Source organism: Lissotriton helveticus, chromosome 7 (assembly GCF_964261635.1).
Source record: "Lissotriton helveticus chromosome 7, aLisHel1.1, whole genome shotgun sequence".
Classification (NCBI taxonomy): domain Eukaryota; kingdom Metazoa; phylum Chordata; class Amphibia; order Caudata; family Salamandridae; genus Lissotriton; species Lissotriton helveticus.
This window is the reverse complement of record NC_136068.1, coordinates 148,092,782-148,115,165: the sequence shown is the minus strand read 5'-3', so window position 1 is coordinate 148,115,165 and position 22,384 is coordinate 148,092,782. Positions and strand designations below refer to the sequence as shown.

At 48.5% G+C, this 22,384-nt stretch overlaps 1 protein-coding gene across 4 annotated transcripts in view; it reads right to left on the bottom strand.

Annotated features, from left to right (window-relative positions):
• Window positions 1-22,384, bottom strand: part of SYCP2 (synaptonemal complex protein 2) — a 2,783,385-nt gene that overhangs the window by 684,758 nt on the left and 2,076,243 nt on the right. For all 4 annotated transcript variants that reach the window (XM_078651823.1, XM_078651822.1, XM_078651824.1 and 1 more), the window contains one exon: window positions 20,665-20,845. In XM_078651823.1, coding sequence (XP_078507949.1) covers window positions 20,665-20,845 — 181 coding nt within the window. The remainder of the gene's footprint in view (window positions 1-20,664; window positions 20,846-22,384) is intronic.

Sequence of the window (22,384 nt, the reverse complement as noted above, 5' to 3'; positions counted from 1 at the left end):
TTAAACCCAGATCAGTTGACTGGGGGTGAGTGCTTGTATTGTCAACGCTCCGTCCATCACCACCTTTGGTCTTTCTTTGTTCGCCCTAGGTTGGCAGGGTATGCTCAGACGTGAGTCCCTTGCTCACTTTGCCACTGGAGTCAAGCAAGCCCAGCTGAAGACGGCTGTAATGCCAGAAACCGGTCCTGGGAAGCTTGATTCCGGTCCAGGGAAGACATGGCTTGGCAGTTCGGGCTGGACTGTTCCCATGAGGCACAGGGTCAGACTGATTTGCATATGGCCATGTCTGAACTGGGGTGGCGGAGTGAGCTAAAGAACGGTGATGGATTAAACCCAGATCAGTTGACTGGGGGTGAGTGCTTGTATTGTCAACGCTCCGTCCATCACCACCTTTGGTCTTTCTTTGTTCGCCCTAGGGTTGGCAGGGTATGCTCAGACGTGAGTCCCTTGCTCACTTTGCCACTGGAGTCAAGCAAGCCCGGCTGAAGACGGCTGTAATGCCAGAAACCGGTCCTGGGAAGCTTGATTCCGGTCCAGGGAAGACATGGCTTGGCAGTTCGGGCTGGACTGTTCCCATGAGGCACAGGGTCAGACTGATTTGCATATGGCCATGTCTGAACTGGGGTGGCGGAGTGAGCTAAAGAACGGTGATGGATTAAACCCAGATCAGTTGACTGGGGGTGAGTGCTTGTATTGTCAACGCTCCGTCCATCACCACCTTTGGTCTTTCTTTGTTCGCCCTAGGTTGGCAGGGTATGCTCAGACGTGAGTCCCTTGCTCACTTTGCCACTGGAGTCAAGCAAGCCCGGCTGAAGACGGCTGTAATGCCAGAAACCGGTCCTGGGAAGCTTGATTCCGGTCCAGGGAAGACATGGCTTGGCAGTTCGGGCTGGACTGTTCCCATGAGGCACAGGGTCAGACTGATTTGCATATGGCCATGTCTGAACTGGGGTGGCGGAGTGAGCTAAAGAACGGTGATGGATTAAACCCAGATCAGTTGACTGGGGGTGAGTGCTTGTATTGTCAACGCTCCGTCCATCACCACCTTTGGTCTTTCTTTGTTCGCCCTAGGTTGGCAGGGTATGCTCAGACGTGAGTCCCTTGCTCACTTTGCCACTGGAGTCAAGCAAGCCCGGCTGAAGACGGCTGTAATGCCAGAAACCGGTCCTGGGAAGCTTGATTCCGGTCCAGGGAAGACATGGCTTGGCAGTTCGGGCTGGACTGTTCCCATGAGGCACAGGGTCAGACTGATTTGCATATGGCCATGTCTGAACTGGGGTGGCGGAGTGAGCTAAAGAACGGTGATGGATTAAACCCAGATCAGTTGACTGGGGGTGAGTGCTTGTATTGTCAACGCTCCGTCCATCACCACCTTTGGTCTGCCTTGGAAATTCCAACAAGCTGAACTGATGACATTGCGCGTTCTCTTTGGTGGCGAATAGATATATCCAAGGCTCTCCCTACTGCTGAAAGAGACCTTGCGCCACGTCCGAGTTCAGACGCCATTCGTGATCCATCATGCACCGGCAGCTGAGTTCGTCCACCCTGGCGTTCAGGGAACCTGCCAGGTGTTGAACCACCAGGGTGAAGCCCTGGTATTCCAGCCATGTCCCGAGGCACAGAGCCTCCTGATAAAGGGTCCACGACCCCACCCCGCCCTGTTTGTTGCAGGACCACATGGCGGTGGTGTTGTCCGTGAACACCTGCACTACACTTCCTGGACAGAGGGAAGGAATGCCTTCAGTGCAAGACGGATCGCCCGCAGCTCCAGAAAGTTGATATGGAGCCGGGACTCCGCTGGAGACCAGAGGCCTCTGATCTCCGCCTCTCCCATGTGGCCCCCCCATCCCAGGAGGGATGCACCCGCCACTACTACGCGCTCCGGTTGGGGTAGGGAGAGGGATCTGCCGCTGACCCAATCGCGGTCCGTGAGCCACCACTGCAACTGACTCGCAGTGACCTCCGAGATCAGGACTTCATCGGACAGGTTGCCCTGATGCTATGCCCATTGAAACTTCAGGTCCCACTGCAGAGCCCGCATCCGCCACCTGGCGTGATGCACCAGGAGGATGCAGGAGGCCATCAGCCCCAGGAGCCGCAGCGTCATCCTGACCGAAATTCGGGATAAAGGCTCAAAGATCGGAATCAGAGCCTGAATATCCCGAACTTGCTGGTCGGGAGGATAAACCAGAAACTGTGACGAGTCCAGAACCGTTCCTATGAAAAGGAGCTTCTGAGACTTCAGCACGTTGAAGGAGAACCCCAGCGAGTGCAGGAGGACGGCCGTAGTCTGGAGGTGGGAGACGACTGTCTGGACTGTCTGGGGCGAGCCCGCCTTCAACAACCAGTCATCGAGATAGGGGAAGACTGAAACCCCTGATCTGCGCAGATGAGCTGCGACCACCGCCATCACTTTCGTCAACACCCGAGGGGCACTGGTGAGGCTGAAGGGGAGCACGGTAAAATGAAAGTGCTTGTGGCCTAACGTGAACCGCAGGTAGCACCGGTGGGTCGGCAGGACGGGGATGTGGAAATATGCGTCCTGCAAGTCCAACGCTACCATCCAGTCTCCAGGGTCTAGGGCAGCCAGGACCTGTGTGGAAAAGTAAATTTTGCCATGTTCTGTGTCCCTACGCCTCATCCATCATATGTTATGTGTGCATGACCAATATGCATATGTTATTCCCCATGTCCGATTAATGACGCAATTCCAGTTGTGTCCACCTCTAGTATGCTATTTTCCAGTCCTCGTGAATACTACGAATATCAGGCCTATGTAAAGTAATGTTGCCACGTTTCCCAGTGTGCACGTTATTCCATTATAAAGTCCCCGTTTCCAGGCCTCAAAAGGGCCCGGACCACAGATTCAGCTCCTGTCTCCTGAAAGCCTCGCTGAGGAGCGATACAGCCCCCACCTGTATCCTCGACCCTTCACTTACTTCCTGCCTCGCAGTGCCCGGTGCAGCTTGGCTCTGCCTCTGAGTCTGCCAAAAGTATGTTATAGTTCCAGCTATCAGTTCAGTTCTCCTCCTCTGCATTCCTAAGCTACTGAACTGCATCAATAGTTTCCGTCATTGTCTAGCCTTCTCGTCTCCACGTTAGAGAAATACTGTATTTAATGGTCATTTAGTATTCTTCATCACGCACTTCATGTAGAATAATGCATGGTCCAGTCTTAGAGTCAAGTTAGCTTTTCCCCTCATGACTTCTAGTTTATATCAACATGTTCCCTAAACATTAGATACCAGATAGGGTTTAGGTACATGTCGCTCCGACCCTCCAGACTCTAGTCTCTGCTCCTAGCACAGAGTTCATAGCCCCCAGCTTCTCCTAGTAACACGTCATTGCTAGTTTTCGCGCACCATTAGGTTAGAGGTCCCGGCTCCTTAGGTAGCCCCCTCCTATGTTTCCGCCCATTCATGACATATTCTGTTACGTTTGCATCACATGTCTATGTATACTCCCAGTTACACCTCTTTTTACTGTTATCTTTCGCGACTGCTACGCGTCACACCTTCTGCTCCACCCACTGCTACGCCTACTGCAATGTAATGCTATGTGTTCGCGCTATGTATATATGCCTGTGTTTTGTTATTGAATGTTAGCGCGCTCATCCCAGACCTAGCCCCAGCAGCTGCTGGGCCTCTTTTCCCCTGCTGGGCCCCAGTTGTCCTGCTGGGCCCTGTCACCTCTGTTCTATGCAGGTTGTCCTGATCCTGTCCTTATGCTGTAATAAACCTGCAGAAACTCCTACTACCTCGAATCTTGACTCTTATTTTATTGAGCTATCTGTTATTCATTCATTCATCCAAAAATAGATCCGGTATTATTTATTTATATACCACATAATGGCGCCCGAATAGGGACTTGCCCTTTCCCCACGCGTCGGTGAAGCCACGCCGACCCCCTGACCCTCTGCAGTCGTGACGGAACTCTTCTGCGCAGTGGCAGATATTTCTGCTCAAGTATCCCTCAGGCCCACGGAGGAGACGGAGGAGGCGGTCCAGCATCCGAACGAGACGGTGGAGGAACGCGGCGAGTCCCGACCAGAGCCCAAGCCGAGAGTCCAAGGTCCGAGGTATCCGGAGGCCCACCTGTAACTGAAGTCTGAAGTCCGAAGTTCGTCGTCCGTCGTCCAGTCCCGTCCGAGGCCTTCCGTTCCGTGCTGCCCGGTGAGTACCATTGCTGGGGTAGTATCTAGACAGGACCAATCTAAATTGACTCCTGGTCCGTGGGTTGGTGGTGCCCAGACTCACAAACGAAGTGTTCACCTAGGTGGATACGGGTCTTGATGCGTCCCTTTATGGGACCGGTATGTTCCGTACTGTTACAGCAGTGCATCCAGTAATTCTAGTCTGTTCCGTTCTCGAGAAAATCTGTTCTATTTCTGTTCTCAGTATTCCAGGTAATATTCTGTTCGAACTGTTATTTATAATGTTCTTCATGTAATTTACTGTTGTGGTATGAGTGCGATGTGATTTCGTGTTTTTATTGTGTATTGTATTTTGTCCAGATTACAGTTCAGTCATGCCTATATTTTCCAAGTTACGTCAGTTAAAAACTAGAAAGGGTCTGTTAGAGGAAGCGGTTCCTGTCCCGCCTAGGGACAGTCCAGGTCACTTTATGTATCAGAAACATGGCATAAGCGCCATAATGTATCTAGATTTATGGGTAGAGTATACCAAACAGTTAGAAGAAAAGTATAGATGGCCCGTATCGGGTACATGGGATGCCGAATGTATCATGCGAGTAGAAGAAGCATTATGGAAAAAGAAAGCCAGACAGTCACAGAAAGATGCCATCGAGTTATGGCGCAAGGAAGCTCATAGAAGAACGGAAAAGGAAGTCAGAAAGTCAGAGTTAAGTAGAGAATCCCAAGAACGAGCTCAAGAAAGAGAATTAATCGAGATAGGTGAACAAGTCAAAGCCGAACAGTCAGACAGACAGAGGCATGCCCTTATTAAGGGTATGTATCCTCTTCTTGCCGAAGGAGTGCCAAAAGCGACCCCAGAGGCATCCAGTAATTTCCCGCCACCATTAATTCCGACCAAACTACGTCACAAACCGACCGCAGCTGATATTTTTATTTCGTCCTATCTGGACGACACAGTCCCCGAATATGCCAATCCTGTTCGCGCTCCGCCAGTCCCTGTAAACCAGGTAATTCATGTTCCTCCAGACACCGGAGTACCTGTTACGGTACCCCCGGTCCAGCCTACAATTCCACTTCCCACTCTGCCAGGACGTAGAGCCTCAGTAGATGACTCCAGTTTAGGGGCCGCAGGAGGAGCTACTCCTCAAACCCCGCCGCCACACAAGCGTTTATCAGCACTCGAATTACATGCTCAAGCATCACAGCGTACTCCTAAAAGTAATAAGTCTGTTACAGAAATCAGGCAAGCCCTTAACGAATGTGTTTATGATCCAGTTCCAGGCGAATATACTATGGTTTTATATTCCTTACGTGTAAGGAGAGTGACCGAGTATCTAGTCACCTTGCCGAACATGAAAGAAGATCTAGACAGAATATATCGTTTCATCCGTACAGGGGATGATCCAGAAAGTATTGGCGAGATTATGTCTCAAAGGAAAGCCGAGATTCAGCTCATGATATTAAAGTTCCTGATCAATTGTCTAATAAGAGAACAAGATTACCCGTCTAAAGATCCCGCCGAAATGAGAATCCTGACAAGGTGGAGTGATAATATAGCCGAGGGTAAGCACAAGACCGTCAGTGCCATGGAGAGTATGTACAAGAAAATTCGTAAAGAAATAATAAGGTTACACGACCAGCGTAAAGCAGCACAAGTAAGCGAGAAAGAAAGTATCTCTGATCCTGAAGAGGAAGAGAACGAGAATCCCGCCAGAATAGCGTATGTAGGAAAATCCAGATTTCCAGATCGCCATTTACGTCTAGAACCCAAGTCTATTTTTCATCTAGCACCAGAACAAGGTTCTCTAGAACAAGTATTTCAAGCTACCGATCACATTCTGAAATCACGAGTCGGTTACAGTGAATTAAGTACCATGCATGAACAAGAACTAGCCCGATCAGCAGTCCGATGGATTACTGATTCTACCACTTTTCCAGACGAAATAGTGGCACAAATGTTTCTGAAACTGCCCCCAGCCGAGCAACGACTGGTGGGTATGTATATGATCCAGTACCTCATCACTCTGTATGAGGGTCAACACTCTGATCCAGGCCCGTTACATGATATCCTGAACGAGTTACTCCAGTATAGATGGAGAGGTCTAGGTACCGATTTAATTAGTGTCATTCTAGAACAGCGCCACAAATATAGAACGTTTCTGAACCCGCATTTTGTTCATGTCTCACCCCCAGAAAGTAAGCCATTCTACATAGACAGACAGAATCCGTTACGAGAAGTCCACCCAGTCCAAGGGGCGGGTGGCGTAATGCAACGAGTGTTTGTATACACTCCAATTTCAAAGATGGAACTTCTTGAAATGAAGAAATTAATTCCCTGTCATGACAAAGATCCAGCAGGGTTCCATAGAGAATTAAAAGACATGCTCCGTATGGGAGAATACACTTACCCAGATATCATTAAAATGTTAAAGGTCCTGTTACCCGCAGGGGTGTATGAAAAGTTAAAGGAAAAAGAATGGGAGGTGGGAGAGAAAAAGATCGATTGGGCAGCTCTAGAAGCTGAAGACAAGGCACGAGTACCAGGTACCGGTCTTGGAGATAAATGTAAAGAATTACCAGAATTATTGATTCAAGTTTTACCCAGATTATTGACAACGAGAAAAGAAGACTGGGATGCAATCTCAGCCTGTAAACAGAAACAAGATGAAGATATTAGTGATTTTTATTCTAGATTCGAAAAATGTTTCAGTATCAATAGTGGTCTCAAGACAAGTAGTGAGTCATACCCTCATCTTTTCGTTACCAAATTAGTCGAGAATTCAAGTCCACAAATTAAAAATCGAGTCTTGAAAGTAGAAAGCACCTGGCAAGCAAATACTCCGTCCCAGATGCTCCAGATGCTCCAGTACCACCAGAATAGAATCAGAGAAGAGCAAGAACACGAAAGAAAACGTATGAAAGACACGAAAATGAAAGTGCTAGTTGCACAATCTATTCCTCAAGACAGTCAGAAGAGGGGTCCGAATCAAGCCAGTCATCCTGCAGCTCCCGTTAAAGGGAACTGCAATTATTGTAAACAGCCAGGTCATTTTATAAACGAGTGTGCAGTTCTGAAACACAACATAGCTACTGGTAAGACTAAAGAAAGACCACGTCCGCCTAGACAAGAACAAGTTTCACAGATTCCTCAGCCACAGAATGCACAACAGACAGTTTCAGTACCGCAGCCTATTGCTGCAACACAGCATGTTACATCGCAGATGTACCAGTATGCACAGTCTGAGTATCCAGAGTACCAGTCATATTCATGAAACAGCCTAGAGAGGGAGGTAGGCTTGCCTCTCATCGAGATACCTGTAGATCAAGAAGGTCCCTATGTTCACAGTCAAGTATTAGGGAAAGACAGAAAGTTTTTGATCGATACAGGGGCAAGTAGGACCACAATTAGTCATGCCGAAGTTCCAGGGGCTCCGCTCTCAGGCTCAAGAAATGTTTCCCTTGGATTTTCAGGAAAACCAATAGTTAATGAGATATCTAAGCCAGTCACTCTAGAAGTAGGTCCATTGTCCCGTGCTACTGATCTGTTACTTACTAAGTCATGTCCAGAAAATCTGTTAGGCATTAAGACACTGAAAGAATTAGGTGCAGTTATTTGCTGTTCCCCAGAGGGAATACGTCTGTTCCTACGTGACTTTAAGGGTCACTATGTATTACGAGATTTTGATTCAAGATTGTCTAATGTTCCGCAGCATTTATGGGCGCAAGGTCCAACTGATGTAGGTTACATGCAAATCACACCCCATCGTGTGACTCTCAAGCCAGGTGTAGTGTTACCACGAATCAGGCAGTACAGATTGCCACCTGAGGCTGTAGCAGCCTTATCCAAAATTATTGACGAGCTCATGGCTCAAGGAGTAGTTGTAGAAACTGACTCCAATGTATGTAATTCTCCGATCATTCCAGTCATGAAACGTACTGATCCAAATGCACCCCCAGTATATCGATTAGTGATTGATTTACGAGAGCTTAATAAATGTATTATTCCTCAGTACCCAGTTGTCCCAGATATTTCTTCCCTGTTAACAGCCATTGATTCCGAAGCCATGTTTTTCACTGTCATAGACCTCAAGAATGCATTTTTTAGTGTTCCAATTCATCCAGACAGTCAGTTTCTTTTCGGATTCTGTTTAAATGGAAGGAGCTATATGTTTACACGCGCTCCTCAAGGTTTCACAGAAAGCCCTAGTATTTACAGTCAAGCACTCAAGAGACAACTAGACAACATTCACATGCCAACTGACACTGCCCTGCTCCAGTATGTTGATGATCTACTGATCACAGCCCGTTCTGAACGTGCTTGCGAGCGAGCATCACTTACAGTTCTGTATTTTCTAGCCGAGATGGGGCACAAGGTGTCACCTTCGAAGCTTCAATTCTGTGTCCAGCAAGTGGTATACTTAGGACACTTGCTGTCCAAGAGGGGTAGGCAGTTGACACCAGACCGTATCCAGTTAATAGCGAGTCTTCCCCAGCCCAGAACCCAGAAGGAGGTACGTGCCTTTATCGGCCTTACTTCTTATTGTAGACAATGGATTCCCCAGTATGCATTTCTAGCCAAGCCACTGATACAGTTAACGACACAGGAGGCAGCCGTATCGACTGTCCTCCATTGGACATCTGACCATACACTTAGTTTCAACGAGTTAAAGAAAGCCTTATGTCAAGCTCCAGTTCTAGCTACACCGAACTACAGTAAGCCTTTTACACTTTTCGTTACTGAACGCGAAGGTACAGCATTGTCTGTTCTCACGCAAGATCAAGCAGGACAATACAAGCCCTGTGCTTATTTTTCTAGCACATTAGATCCAGTCGCCCAGGCGTTGCCTGCGTGCCTCAAGTCAGTTGCAGCCACAGCACTAGCTATCAGACAAAGTGATTCTATAGTTTTAGGACACTCCCTGACAGTACAAGTCCCACATTCAGTAGAAGTTCTTTTAAACCGAACACAAACTCAGCACTTGACAATTGCACGTTTAACAGGTTATGAATTAACACTGTTCCAGCCACACATAGAAATCAGACGCTGCAACGTTCTGAATCCCGCTACACTGTTACCATCAGTTAATTCAAATCCAGACCCACATGATTGTGTGGAAGTAGTTAACATTACGACAAAGCCAAGACAAGACCTGACAGATATTCCGTTACCAGATCCTGACCTGACACTTTATGTGGATGGTTCATGTATGAGAACTAGTACAGGAGAACTAGTCGCCGCGTATGCAGTGACTACTGACACTGAAGTTATTGAAACACACCGTATTGATACCCTGTCCGCTCAAGCAGCAGAGCTAGTCGCTCTGACACAAGCCTGTATACACGCCAAGAACCTGAAGGTTAATGTTTACACAGATTCACGTTACGCATTCGGAGTTGTACACGACTTCGGAGTGCTCTGGCAGGAGAGAGGTTTCATGACTTCTCATGGAACCAAGATTCAGCATGGTCTCCTTATTCAAGCCCTGTTAGATGCCATACATTTACCGACATCTATTGCTATCATGAAATGTAAAGCACATACGAAAGTCACTGACATTATCTCCCAGGGTAATGATCTAGCAGACCGCACAGCCAAGCTTACAGCACAGACTCCAGACATTCCAGTTAATCAGACATGTACTCCAGATCTGATTACATGCATGACAGTTAAGGACCCTACACAAGATGTCATAGATATACAGTTACATGCTACTCCCGATGAAATCAAGAAATGGTCTGAACAAGGAGGGGTCCAGACAGATCAAGGATGGTTAACGAAGGGTAGAGCCACATGGTTTCTCCCCGATTCTATGGTTCAAGTCATTATCAATACCGCACATAGTCCAGCACATTTAGGAGAAAAAGCTATGTTAGACAGTATCCAGAACATTTGGTTCAACAAGCATTTACGAGCTGCAGCCAAGCAGAAAGTCCGTACCTGTATGATATGTTGTCAGTTTAATCCAGGTAAAAGTGTCCCGGTGGAACAAGGTGGTTTCCAGCCTCCTGACCACCCTTTTGAGGTCCTCCAGATGGATTATATTCAAATGGAGCGATGTCGAGGTTTCAAGTATGTCCTTGTAGTTGTATGCGCTTTGTCCAGGTGGACAGAAGCATATCCAGTCCCAGATTACACAGCCGCGACCACTGCCAAGCAGTTGGTTCGTGAATTTTTCCCTAGATATGGACTCCCTAGAGTCGTATATTCTGACAACGGTCAGCCATTCTCCTCAGAATTAATGAAGCACGTTTCCCTTTTGTTAGGGTACCAGTGGAAGTTTCATTGTGTACGCCATCCTGAAGCAGCCGGACTCGTAGAGAGACATAATCAAACCCTGAAAATCCGCATTGCAAAAGTCTGTAAAGACAAAGGTGTGGACTGGTTAATAGCTCTGCCAGTCGCTTTGTTTTATATGCGCATGGTCGCACATTCCAGATCAGGTCTGTCCCCGTACGAGGTCGTATTCGGCCGCCCCCCTAACATGTGGGGTACTCCAAGGCCCCGAAGTATTACCGATGTTTCATGTAATATGCTGACAGATTACCTAGCTTCCTTGATGTCTGCCCTCAACTCATGTCGTTCACAGGTTGCCGCCGCATTTCCAGACAATACCGAGGTGGCACCGCACGAGATCGTTCCAGGCTCCCTTGTGATGATCAGAAATTTTGACAGATCAAGTCCGCTGGAACCACGTTGGAAGGAGCCACGTCAGGTCCTCTTGACCACCCGTACTGCCGTCAAGTTGGAAGGCAGGAAGGGGTGGGTCCACCTTTCTCATGTAAAACTTTTTAAAGGACTGAAATCAGTCTCCAAAAACATTTCCAAGGATTTCCAGGATTCGAAAGATTGCCAAGACATTGTTTTAAAGGACTGTCCCGCACAAGACATTATTACAACCCCTCCCTTGTTAGAGAAAACTCCGCAACAGGAGTATAAGCTCAAATTAAGGTCTAGTAAAATAAGTCAGTCAGTTTGATTGTATAAGTCCTCCCCTAGGTGAAACGGTTGGACTGTTTCTGACATGTATAAAATAGACCCCCATAGTGAGAGAGTCAGTCGAAGTTCACTTCAATGTATCGTTTTTCTAAGTTTCATATTGTTTCTCAGCATAATGATTTCCTGCACCAGCTACGCACTTTTCCTGTGTTTTCCAGTTCCTCATGTAAATATGTCTGCTAATGCTACAGTAGAGCACACGTTTAGTGATCTGCCTCCTCACGAATATTCTTACCGCCTCGCTATGCGCAACAACACATTTATCCGTATGTTACATTACTCACACCAGACCAGCAATGCCACAAATTGTTGGGTGTGTGGTCGACTCCCCCCTTTCCAGACACCGAAGGGAGTTCTGCCACTTTTTCCTTATCCATTCTCACATAATGGTTCGTGTGGAGCATGGTCCACGTTAACGTCATCCTCAACAGATATGTCTTTTCTTAACGGTACATGTTTTCCAGACAAGCAAGGTCTTCCCCACAGAACAGGTTTAGATCTAGAAAACGAAGTATATAATTTAGGTAATTATTCGTCGAATTTCATGGTCCTGAATGTTCAGTCTGATACTACTCCAGACTTACCTGCTATTTCAGTACTACCTGTCAAAGGCGAATTATGTGTCCGTAGTTATGGTTCTGTACACATAGGTCATAGTGAATGTACTACTGTTATCAAGTATAGTGACAGTGGGAAATCTATTTTCAAAGCTTCACGTCATTCTTATTTTATTTGTGGTCAAACTGCATATGTCCGTCTGCCCCTCGATTGGGAGGGAACCTGTTACATTGCCTTCCTACTGCCACCTGTTTTTCTAGCCCCATCTGATTATCACAGAAACACACATCTAGTACACATTAGACATAGAAGGGAGTCCCCAATTGTCGATTATACTGAAACTACTCTAGAACAGTATACAGATTTCAATAAAGGTTTCTTCTTCTTTGTAGGACCTGTCCAGAATAGTAAACTGATCCGTAGGTTAACAAGAACCCTTGAAGCTGTAGTAAATGAGACTGCTTCTGCTCTAGGTAACCTAACCGAAGAACAATCTGCTATGAGATTTGTCGTTTTGCAAAATCGTCTCGTCCTTGACGTCATACTGGCCGATAGGGGCGGGGCCTGTAGAGTCATCGGATCTAGTTGCTGCATTTTCATTCCAAATAACGCGCCGTCCGTTTATTCAGCTATAACCAGACTCCATAAAATTGCCCATCTGTTACATCAAGATCCAGGCACCTGGACATGGTCGGGTTGGTTCTGGAATATAATTTCCGCATGGGGATGGAAAGTCCTGTCCTTTCTAGGTATTGCAGTAGCGATCATATTTAGCTGCTGCCTCTGTATACAATGTGGCCCTGCGATTTGCAGTATGTGTGCTACCTCTTGTATTCCTAGTCCCAAGCCCCGTTCTAAATCCCGTTCCCAGACAATTCGAGACGAGCAAATGGTACTGTATGAAATGATAGATGGTATCATGAAAATTGATGTTTCCTGATGGAAACGTAGTGACAAGGAGGGAATGTGGAAAAGTAAATTTTGCCATGTTCTGTGTCCCTACGCCTCATCCATCATATGTTATGTGTGCATGACCAATATGCATATGTTATTCCCCATGTCCGATTAATGACGCAATTCCAGTTGTGTCCACCTCTAGTATGCTATTTTCCAGTCCTCGTGAATACTACGAATATCAGGCCTATGTAAAGTAATGTTGCCACGTTTCCCAGTGTGCACGTTATTCCATTATAAAGTCCCCGTTTCCAGGCCTCAAAAGGGCCCGGACCACAGATTCAGCTCCTGTCTCCTGAAAGCCTCGCTGAGGAGCGATACAGCCCCCACCTGTATCCTCGACCCTTCACTTACTTCCTGCCTCGCAGTGCCCGGTGCAGCTTGGCTCTGCCTCTGAGTCTGCCAAAAGTATGTTATAGTTCCAGCTATCAGTTCAGTCCTCCTCCTCTGCATTCCTAAGCTACTGAACTGCATCAATAGTTTCCGTCATTGTCTAGCCTTCTCGTCTCCACGTTAGAGAAATACTGTATTTAATGGTCATTTAGTATTCTTCATCACGCACTTCATGTAGAATAATGCATGGTCCAGTCTTAGAGTCAAGTTAGCTTTTCCCCTCATGACTTCTAGTTTATATCAACATGTTCCCTAAACATTAGATACCAGATAGGGTTTAGGTACATGTCGCTCCGACCCTCCAGACTCTAGTCTCTGCTCCTAGCACAGAGTTCATAGCCCCCAGCTTCTCCTAGTAACACGTCATTGCTAGTTTTCGCGCACCATTAGGTTAGAGGTCCCGGCTCCTTAGGTAGCCCCCTCCTATGTTTCCGCCCATTCATGACATATTCTGTTACGTTTGCATCACATGTCTATGTATACTCCCAGTTACACCTCTTTTTACTGTTATCTTTCGCGACTGCTACGCGTCACACCTTCTGCTCCACCCACTGCTACGCCTACTGCAATGTAATGCTATGTGTTCGCGCTATGTATATATGCCTGTGTTTTGTTATTGAATGTTAGCGCGCTCATCCCAGACCTAGCCCCAGCAGCTGCTGGGCCTCTTTTCCCCTGCTGGGCCCCAGTTGTCCTGCTGGGCCCTGTCACCTCTGTTCTATGCAGGTTGTCCTGATCCTGTCCTTATGCTGTAATAAACCTGCAGAAACTCCTACTACCTCGAATCTTGACTCTTATTTTATTGAGCTATCTGTTATTCATTCATTCATCCAAAAATAGATCCGGTATTATTTATTTATATACCACACCTGAGCTAAAGTCAGCATTTTGAACTTCTCCTTCCAGAGGAAGCCGTTGACGCTCCGGAGGTCCAAGATAGGGCGCAGGCCTCCTTTGCCCTTCTTGGGTACCAGAAAGTAGTGGGAGTAGCAACCACGTCCTACTTCTGGCCCAGAACGCGCTTGATGGCCCCCTTGGCCAAGAGGGCCATAACTTCCTTCTGCAGAAGTTGCAAGTGATCCCCAGACATGCGGTGGTACTGCTGTGGCATGGCTGGAGGGGTTGCCTTAAAGGGGAGGGAGTAGCCCCTTCGGACGATTTGCAGCACCCACCTGTCCGACGTGATGGATGGCCAGTGGAGGAGGTGATGGCGGACCCTGCCCCCCACTGGCATCGAATGGGCCTGAAAGCTTGGACTAGGAATGCTTAGAGGCAGATGCTGCGGGAGTGGATGTGGACTGACCTTGCCGTTGTCCCCTGTCCCCCGGCACCGCCACGGCGGTTACAACGTCCGCAGCCCCGCTGAGGCTGGTTCTGCGGCCTGTGGCTGGCAGGACGTGTGGGCCACGAAAGGGGTCCTTGGCCACGAAAGGGGCAAAAGCAGAAGTCTGCTGGCGCGGGCCTGACAGGCCCAAGGACTTGGCCTTAGCCCTGGAGTCATTGAAACGCTCAAGTGCACTGTCTGCTTTGTCGCCAAAGAGGTGACGGCCATGGAAGAGCATGTCCATGAGCGTGGCCTGGACATTCCCCGAGAAATTGGCGGACCTCAGCCAGGCTTGGCGGCGAACCGCCACCGTCGTGGAAATCGCCCTTTTCCAATGAGTCCGTGGTATCCAGTCCACACCTGATGGAGTAACGTGCCGTATCCCGCCCCTCTGCAAGGGCTTGGGCGAGCCGTGCTTGGGCCTCCTCCGGACACAGGGGAAGCACGTCCGCAACCGTGTCCCACAAAGAGTGGCTATGACGGCCCAAAAGGCAAGCGGTGTTGATAGACCGCAACCCCAAACTTAATGAGGAGAACAGTTTCTTCCCAAACTGATCAAAGCTTTTGGATTCCCGATCCGGGGGAGCGGTCGGGAATGCGGTCTGGGACGTAGAGGCCTGGATCACCAGGCTCTCTGGGGTGGGGTGCACGGACAGAAAGCTAGGGTCGCTTAGACCAGGTGCCCATCAGAACATGCTTGAGGGCCTCATTAAATGGCAGTAGAGGCTCAGAGGAGCTTACTGGCGGCTGAAGCACCTCAGTGAGGAGGTTAGTCCTCATGGCCGCAGCAGGGAGCTTAAGAGCCACGGCCCTGGCAGCCCTGCGCAACACCACACCATAAGAAGCACCCTTCTCCGTAGCCACGGAGGGAAGAGAGATGAATCCAGTGTCAGGCGAAGTATCCAAACCACTGGCTTCCCCTAGCTCATCTGCCCAGTCCTGGCTCAACTGGCACTGCTGTGCCAGAGGGTCCTCAGACCCCTCCCAGTCCTCCCCTTCATACGTGTCCTGGTAAACAGGCTGGAATGACGGAGCCAGGTCGTAGGTGACCACCCATCGATGCCGGACATGGCGCTGAGAGGCGCCGTTCCAACGCCGGACCCGGACCGGGGCTGAAACTGGGGCCGACGTCGTCCGAGGATGGCGCCGGGAGTGACACCATCGGGGTCGGCGCCAGCGGAGGAGTCGTGAGGTCAACTGGCGTCGACCGGGATCCAGGCCTGGATCCCACTGGGACCTGCGGCGTCGGGACCGAAGTCAACGACGGCGCCGGGGCGAAGCTCCTGATGGCGCCGGGGCTGGAGCCACCGACCCGCCAGGGCCCCAAGTCGGTTCTGCGGAGCCCGAAGGTGTGCCAACAGGCCTCAACGGAGGAATGTGAGTCCTCATGGCCACAAAGAAATCACGTATCTACTCCGGCGTCGCTCGCAGGCCAAGGACCGGAGGGTATGGGCCTGGGAGTGACGCCAGCGGCGCCGACTGAGCCGTGCGGGCGGTTTCGCCTGAACCCTCAGCCGCATCGTGCGAGGGGAGTCTGAAGAGCGATGTCGCCTCTTTGACTTCTTTTTCGAATGCCTCGACTTACCGGAGGAATTGGAGCCCGACGAGTGGTGGTGACTCAATGGGTACCCCCTCCCTTTTTACGCTGTATTTTATCACTGTTGACTTGTGGACCAGTTTTTCATGCTTGTGTACTTTTATGGTTTTTGTAAATTGAACCGAATAAAGTATTTCTTGACTTGACTCGACGAGCAACGATTGCGGCTCCACGACCGGTCCCTCGACTTCCTCCTCAACTGGGACCTTGAGCGGCACAGAGCCGACTGACGGATCTCGAGTAGCTTGTGGGACCGCTACCGCCTAGCTTTCGAGGTCAAGGCCCGGCAGTCGGGGCACGACTTGTCATCATGGTCGGCCCCGAGGCAGTAGAGACACCGGCAGTGGGGGTCGGTCACCAACATCAGGCGGTGACAGGTGTCGCACGGCTTGAAGCCAGGCATCCCTACTGCACCAGGAGTCGAAGTCTACTCGAAAAAAGAGATCCAAAATAGATCAAAAAGTTAGTCAAAAATTGACTAAGAGTACTGCTCTTCCCAGATCTGCGCTTGCTGGCACGGAAAAAAGAAGAACTGACGTCAGCGCGCAAGGGCGGCGTCTAAGTTCTCCGACGACGTCATCCCGGCGATCGGGACGCCGACCACGGACGTGGAGCCGCAGACGACGCCTAACGACGTGCAAGGGTACTGCTGACGAAAACTTTAGGGATCCAGTCTGACGCCTGGGGATATTCTAAGGTAAGGAATCTAACACTAACCTGTTTCTTTCAGATTTCTTGTGTTATTGCTTCTTGAACTCACTTGAGGATGGTGACCTCTCTTGGGAATGCGAGAATGCATCCGCGTCCTGGATGTTGACTGGGACCGGGCCTTCTGTGCCTTTCTGCAGTGCTCAGTATGGTTTGGCCTCACAGTCCCTGATGGCCTTAGGACTCATTTGAACTCATTCGCTGCATTACTCTGAGTCATGTAAGGAGCCTGAACACGTGGCATCCCTCCTGAGGGTCAGTCAGTGACATCTGTTTGCGGCAATTGTTGCAGAGTTTAGACTCTTCCGTTGACTTGTCCCTTGCACACTCAAAAACAAATACTTGGAAAGGTATTCTATCAGGTGACTGAAATTGAGGGAGCAAGTCTCATATTAATGTCAAAGGCTCTCAAAAAAAGGAACGTATGATGATATGTGAAGGTGGGGGGTTTCTAGTGCCCAGACATTAGTTACCGGATGGGATGGAACGCCCTGTGAGGATATTGCTGAGAAACTATCTCCAGATCCAGTCAGGTGTCCTGGGATATTCACAAGGCTAGGAACCATGGCTAGCAGTATCTGCTAGAAAGCCTAAAGGGCTTTATGAAATTTGGGGAGATGCCATGTGGCTGCTCTGCATAGGTCCATTAAGAAGTGCAATGGCACACTGTCCATGATGCTTGTAGGAGAGTAGGGTCACCACAGATTTTTGCTTTTTGCTTCACTGGTTTACGACTTTCCCTGGCTGTGGGCCTGCTAATCAGACCCACAGCCTAGCTGTTCTCTCTCTAAATTGACATCCATGTACTTTAGCTGCATTTACCAATTGGTACTGGGCCACTTTATCAGTCCCTGTACAGTGTACCATAGGTACCCAGGGCCTACCAGGGGCTGAAGCATGTATTATGCCACCCCTGGCTGGCCATCTAAACTGACACAACTGGCTGCTAAGACAGCTGGGGCAAGGTGGTGTAATCACCCTTTGCTATAGATATAGTATACCTATATCTAACCCTAAAATGGACACCTATATTCCTATCAGCCACTCCTATGGCAGGCCTTATCAATCCTGAAGGCAGAGTGCTTGCAATTAGGTGAGATGGTGCTCTGGCATGAGCTGAGCCCGTTTGCAGCTTGCAGAACCAAGTCCTAATAGCTGTTCCATGATAACTCTATACCATATACTCTTAAGTGCATTATAATCCTCGCGGTTGAATGCTAACTTTGGTATAGCATTATCAAAACATATCGAGTAAGGTGTCATACGAATTGGAATACTACTCCCTCGCCAATTCTGGCGATGGGGGTAGCATTCCACCCTTTTAGAGGGACACGACATGTATGTAACTGTGAACCCCGGTTAAAGTTAACTCGAGCCTTGGCATCACAAAATGGATGCTGTCACCACAGACACAAGTCTGACCTCCTGCTGCTGGGAGTCCTTCCAACGAGGGAGGCCTGGACAAAGGGTTTCCTGCCTTGGGAGGTGCTAGCACCACCCCAGACAGGATTTTGTGTATTGGGTAGGACAGGCCTGAAAGGAATGAGACATGCCTGGGGCACACAAGGTGCCCTGTGTATACACCGGTTCAAACCAGTCGCTGGGGCACTCCAGCCCCAGATTTGGCGCGAAACCGGACAAAGGATAGGGGGTGTAACCACCCCTCTTCCTGGTCCCACCCAGGGGAGGGACCTAGTCACAGTACAGCCCCCTTTAGGAGAATAAAGGTAGGAGCTGGTCCCATTCCAAATTAGATTATCCTGAACAACTTTACAAGAAGAAACTCTGGACTTCGACGTTCTGCTCCACAGAAGACTGAAGAATCTCCCTTGTGGGCAAGGTGTGTCCACCCTGCAACTGCAGGCACCATCAAGCGTCCTAGCGGTTCACTTTGTCGTCCTTCCTGCCGGAACCAGACTTCAGAGCCCGACGAGATCCGGACTTCCAGACCTCTCCGACCTCAACCTACATCTGCAGCACAGCTGAGATCCGTGGGTGCGACGAGACACGTGGGACCGGCCATCTTGAAGAAACTGCACTTCGCTTCCAGCACGACTTCAGAGGCATCCTCGAGAAAGTGCTTTGGGGATTGAGAAGCCCCAGCCCCGAGCAGCTCCTGCACCGAAGACCAGCCCCCCAGCATCGACGAGATCTGCGTGGGGCCCTTTTGCTTGATTGCTGCTCGAGGCGTTGTCTGGTCATTTGCCGGCTGGCTAGTGGCCTCCTAGACGACGAACCTTGAAATCTTCACTGCTGGTCTGGTTGCTCCAGACTGGCCCTTGCTTCCTTCCAAAAGAGAAGTACCCCGGACCCTCCTGGTCCGCACCAGACGACGTTTCCACTCACCGCGTGGGTTGCCTTTGCCAAGGCCTGTTGACTCCAAATCCGGATCCAACACCGCCGACAGCGAGAGCCTGCGTGGGACAGCTCGTGCCTCTATCCTGGTCGTCGAAGACACCTCCTGGTCCATGTGGCTGCAGAGACAAGCGTCCACACTTCACCTGATCGCGACGACAGCACCTGGTTCCTTCCTGGTTCCACACCGGTCACTGGCTAGTGACTTTGAACACTGTCCCCTCTGCTTTCAGGTCCTCTTCTTCCTCGATCCACCCGTGGATCGCACCGGACATCTTCCACTTGGTCGCCTGTAGCATCTTTCTTCAAGGCTCCATAGACTTCGACGCGGAAACCCGACACACTTTGACACCTATGCACCCGCAGCCCGTGGGTGAGGTAACAAGAGCATTTCGGTGCTCAAGGGTAGATTAATTCTCCTGGTGTCCAGATTTCCAGTCGTTTTAGTCCTAGATAGTAAAGACTGTCCGTACTTACCTTTTTCGTAAACTGTACTGTCCATTGAATTTGTTCCGCATCTCGCGTGTGAGTTCACACTCTGCACACGCGTCCCGTGGGCCACCTATTACTTACCTGAGGTTAGGATAGTGTAGTACCAGCGAACCTACAGCCTCTGGACAGCTCCATTCCTTCTATCGATTTCCTTATACCATTTACTTAGTATATGGTTTGTCGTGCCCCTAGGGCACCATTGTAATTTTGTGCAACTTATCGAATTTTTCCTAAGAGATTGTCATGTGCTTAGCCCTCTAACCTCATAAAGAGTTCAGAGGTGTTTGTTATTAATAAATATACTGTTTATTTTCATAACAACCTTTGTGGTGTCCTTTCATCTGGTATTCAAGGGGTTATATGTGGTAAAACAGCTGGCTTCACATGCCAAAAGAGTTTAGCCTAAGACTGCTTGGTCCATGCTACCATTAGGATAGCTGGTCTATAAGGTTGACTTACAACCAATCACCATAAGGGTTGTTTGGACTGATACAAGGTGATCACTAGAACTAGTAAGCATCAAATATCAGCAAACTACTCACAATGCTGCCATAGCCCTTGTTGATCTACCATGTATTCCTAAGGGGCAAGAAACTTTCTGACTACAGTGTAGGATTCCTCATAGTAATGGCTGAAAGGAGGAAAATTGACTCGGAGTAATGGAATTACCAGTAAATTAACCACGTATCACCTGACAACCGGCAGAGGCAGACTACACAGATCTATTCAGTAACACTTTGCACCGACAAGAATATCAACAGCACCACACGCTAAAGCCAGAGACCTACAGCACCACACGCCAAGGCAACCCATAGTATGCAGTATACAGATACACAGATACAGTATATTCTTATTCATTGTGATGGAATACCATGTTTTTGCATATTGCTTTTAGGCTGAAAATGTATGCCGTTCTAGTCACAGGACTATATCAAAGCCTATATGGTGCGTGTTATAAATAGTTTCAGCTTAAATAACACTATCCTGTCACACACCCATGCATGAACAACTTTTTCACGGTGTCACAATACAATCGGTAATAGCCACCAAAAAGTATATAATTTCGTTTTCCAACTTAATTTTTGCCAGTACAGAAAAAAAAATTAAAAAACAAATTGTAAAGTCTTACATACTCCTCATCTTTTCCACCGAGGCTGGCCTCATAGGTGAGGGAATAGGCACATCTGTTATTTTCCCGGTTCTTGTTGTAGTGGGTTGGTTTGGTCTTCCATTCAGTTTCTTATTCGAATGTTCAGCTGCCAGTTTATCAAGAACTGTCCTAGTTTTGCTCTGCTTTTCCACAACATTGTGATGCTGCAGTTAAATATCAAGCGTATGTAACACAGTTTAAAGTTTACTCACAATTGATTTAAATAATGTAGTATTGGTCTAACTTTAGAATTTTTTTGGGTACATGCAAGCAAGATAGTACACACATAGTATCATATAAATTAAGAAAATTCTGAAAACAAAGATAACCCCAATAACGTATACAAGAATCTATTGTATATATGTTAATATCTAGAATCATTGAACCTCACGCAGTGTGGCGCACCTGCTCAAAAGTGACTTTGGTGTTATTTGCCTCATTCAGCACCATGAGTGTTGTGTACTAAAACTTGTGCGGTCGCTTGTTTGGCAGGCACTCTTTTGTTCGGGCTTTTAGAACGGTAAATAGATCGACGCTATGCTTTACGTCGTTCTGCGCCACACGAACGCGCACACAAGCAAGCTATTAGAAATAACCTCCCACATAACGAAGTATAGGGAAGTTGTGGTACATGCGTTAAACAGTAAAATATACAAAAGAAGCCACCAGGCACCGCACAAATAAAATTGATTGAATTCGCCCCATTTGGAGGAACGAGGGCCTGGAGTAAATATCTCTCTAGTATAAATAGCAAAGGACGCCGATAAATAAGTGCAAATTGGTCAAAAACTAGAAGCCAACAGAATAAACAATGGATGCACACTGCATGTAAGAATCAAGGTAAAGCTGTAACAGGTGGCTGGAATTATTTTCACCTTGAAGCATTTGCTCTGCACAGCCCCTTATTTACAGTGAACTGTTTTGAGATTAAGAGCATCTTTAGACCACTAACCCACTACATTGCACTAAACATCTGAGTGGCACTGCTCCTGCCTATACCGACTCTGCCTTTTTTAGTTCTTGCCAACAGACATCTTTTGTTGTGCGATAAAAACTATTGTCATCGAACAACATACACCACATACCACAACACACACATATAGAAATACAGAAAGGGGATTTTGAATGGCCCATTTCAGGCATTCACTACTATTGTTCATCGGGCTATAGGCACTGTCTATACGGGACGTCCATTACCACTGGTGTTGTGTCATGGAAGGGGCGCAACTGGACCCAAACTTTGGGGAGTTGGTGGGGGGGGGCTAACACTTGCGGCAATGAGTCAGCACAAGCATTTCCAGAAATGGGGTTGGAGGTATCCTCATAGCCAATATGAGAAAAAGAAGTGACAAACTGTCAATCAAACAAGAAATCAGGGGTTTGTAAAGCGCACTACTCACCCGTTAGGGTCTCAAGGCGCTAGTGAGGGGGGAGGAGTTGCATCTCTGTTGGGGTCATTTGAAGAGCCAAGTCTTGAGGTCCTTTCTGAATTGGTGAAGTGTCGGGCTACGCCAGAGGTGACGGGGGGACATCGTCCTAGGTCTTGGCTGCGAGGTAGGAGAAGGACCTTCCTTCTACCTGCTCTCTTCCTGTTGAAGTGTGCGTTGGTGGCCAGAGAGAGGTCGGCTGAGCGGAGGTTTCTCTTGGGGGCATGGAAGGAGAGGCAGTTGTTGAGGTCCGATGTTGTGGAGGGCCTTGCAGGA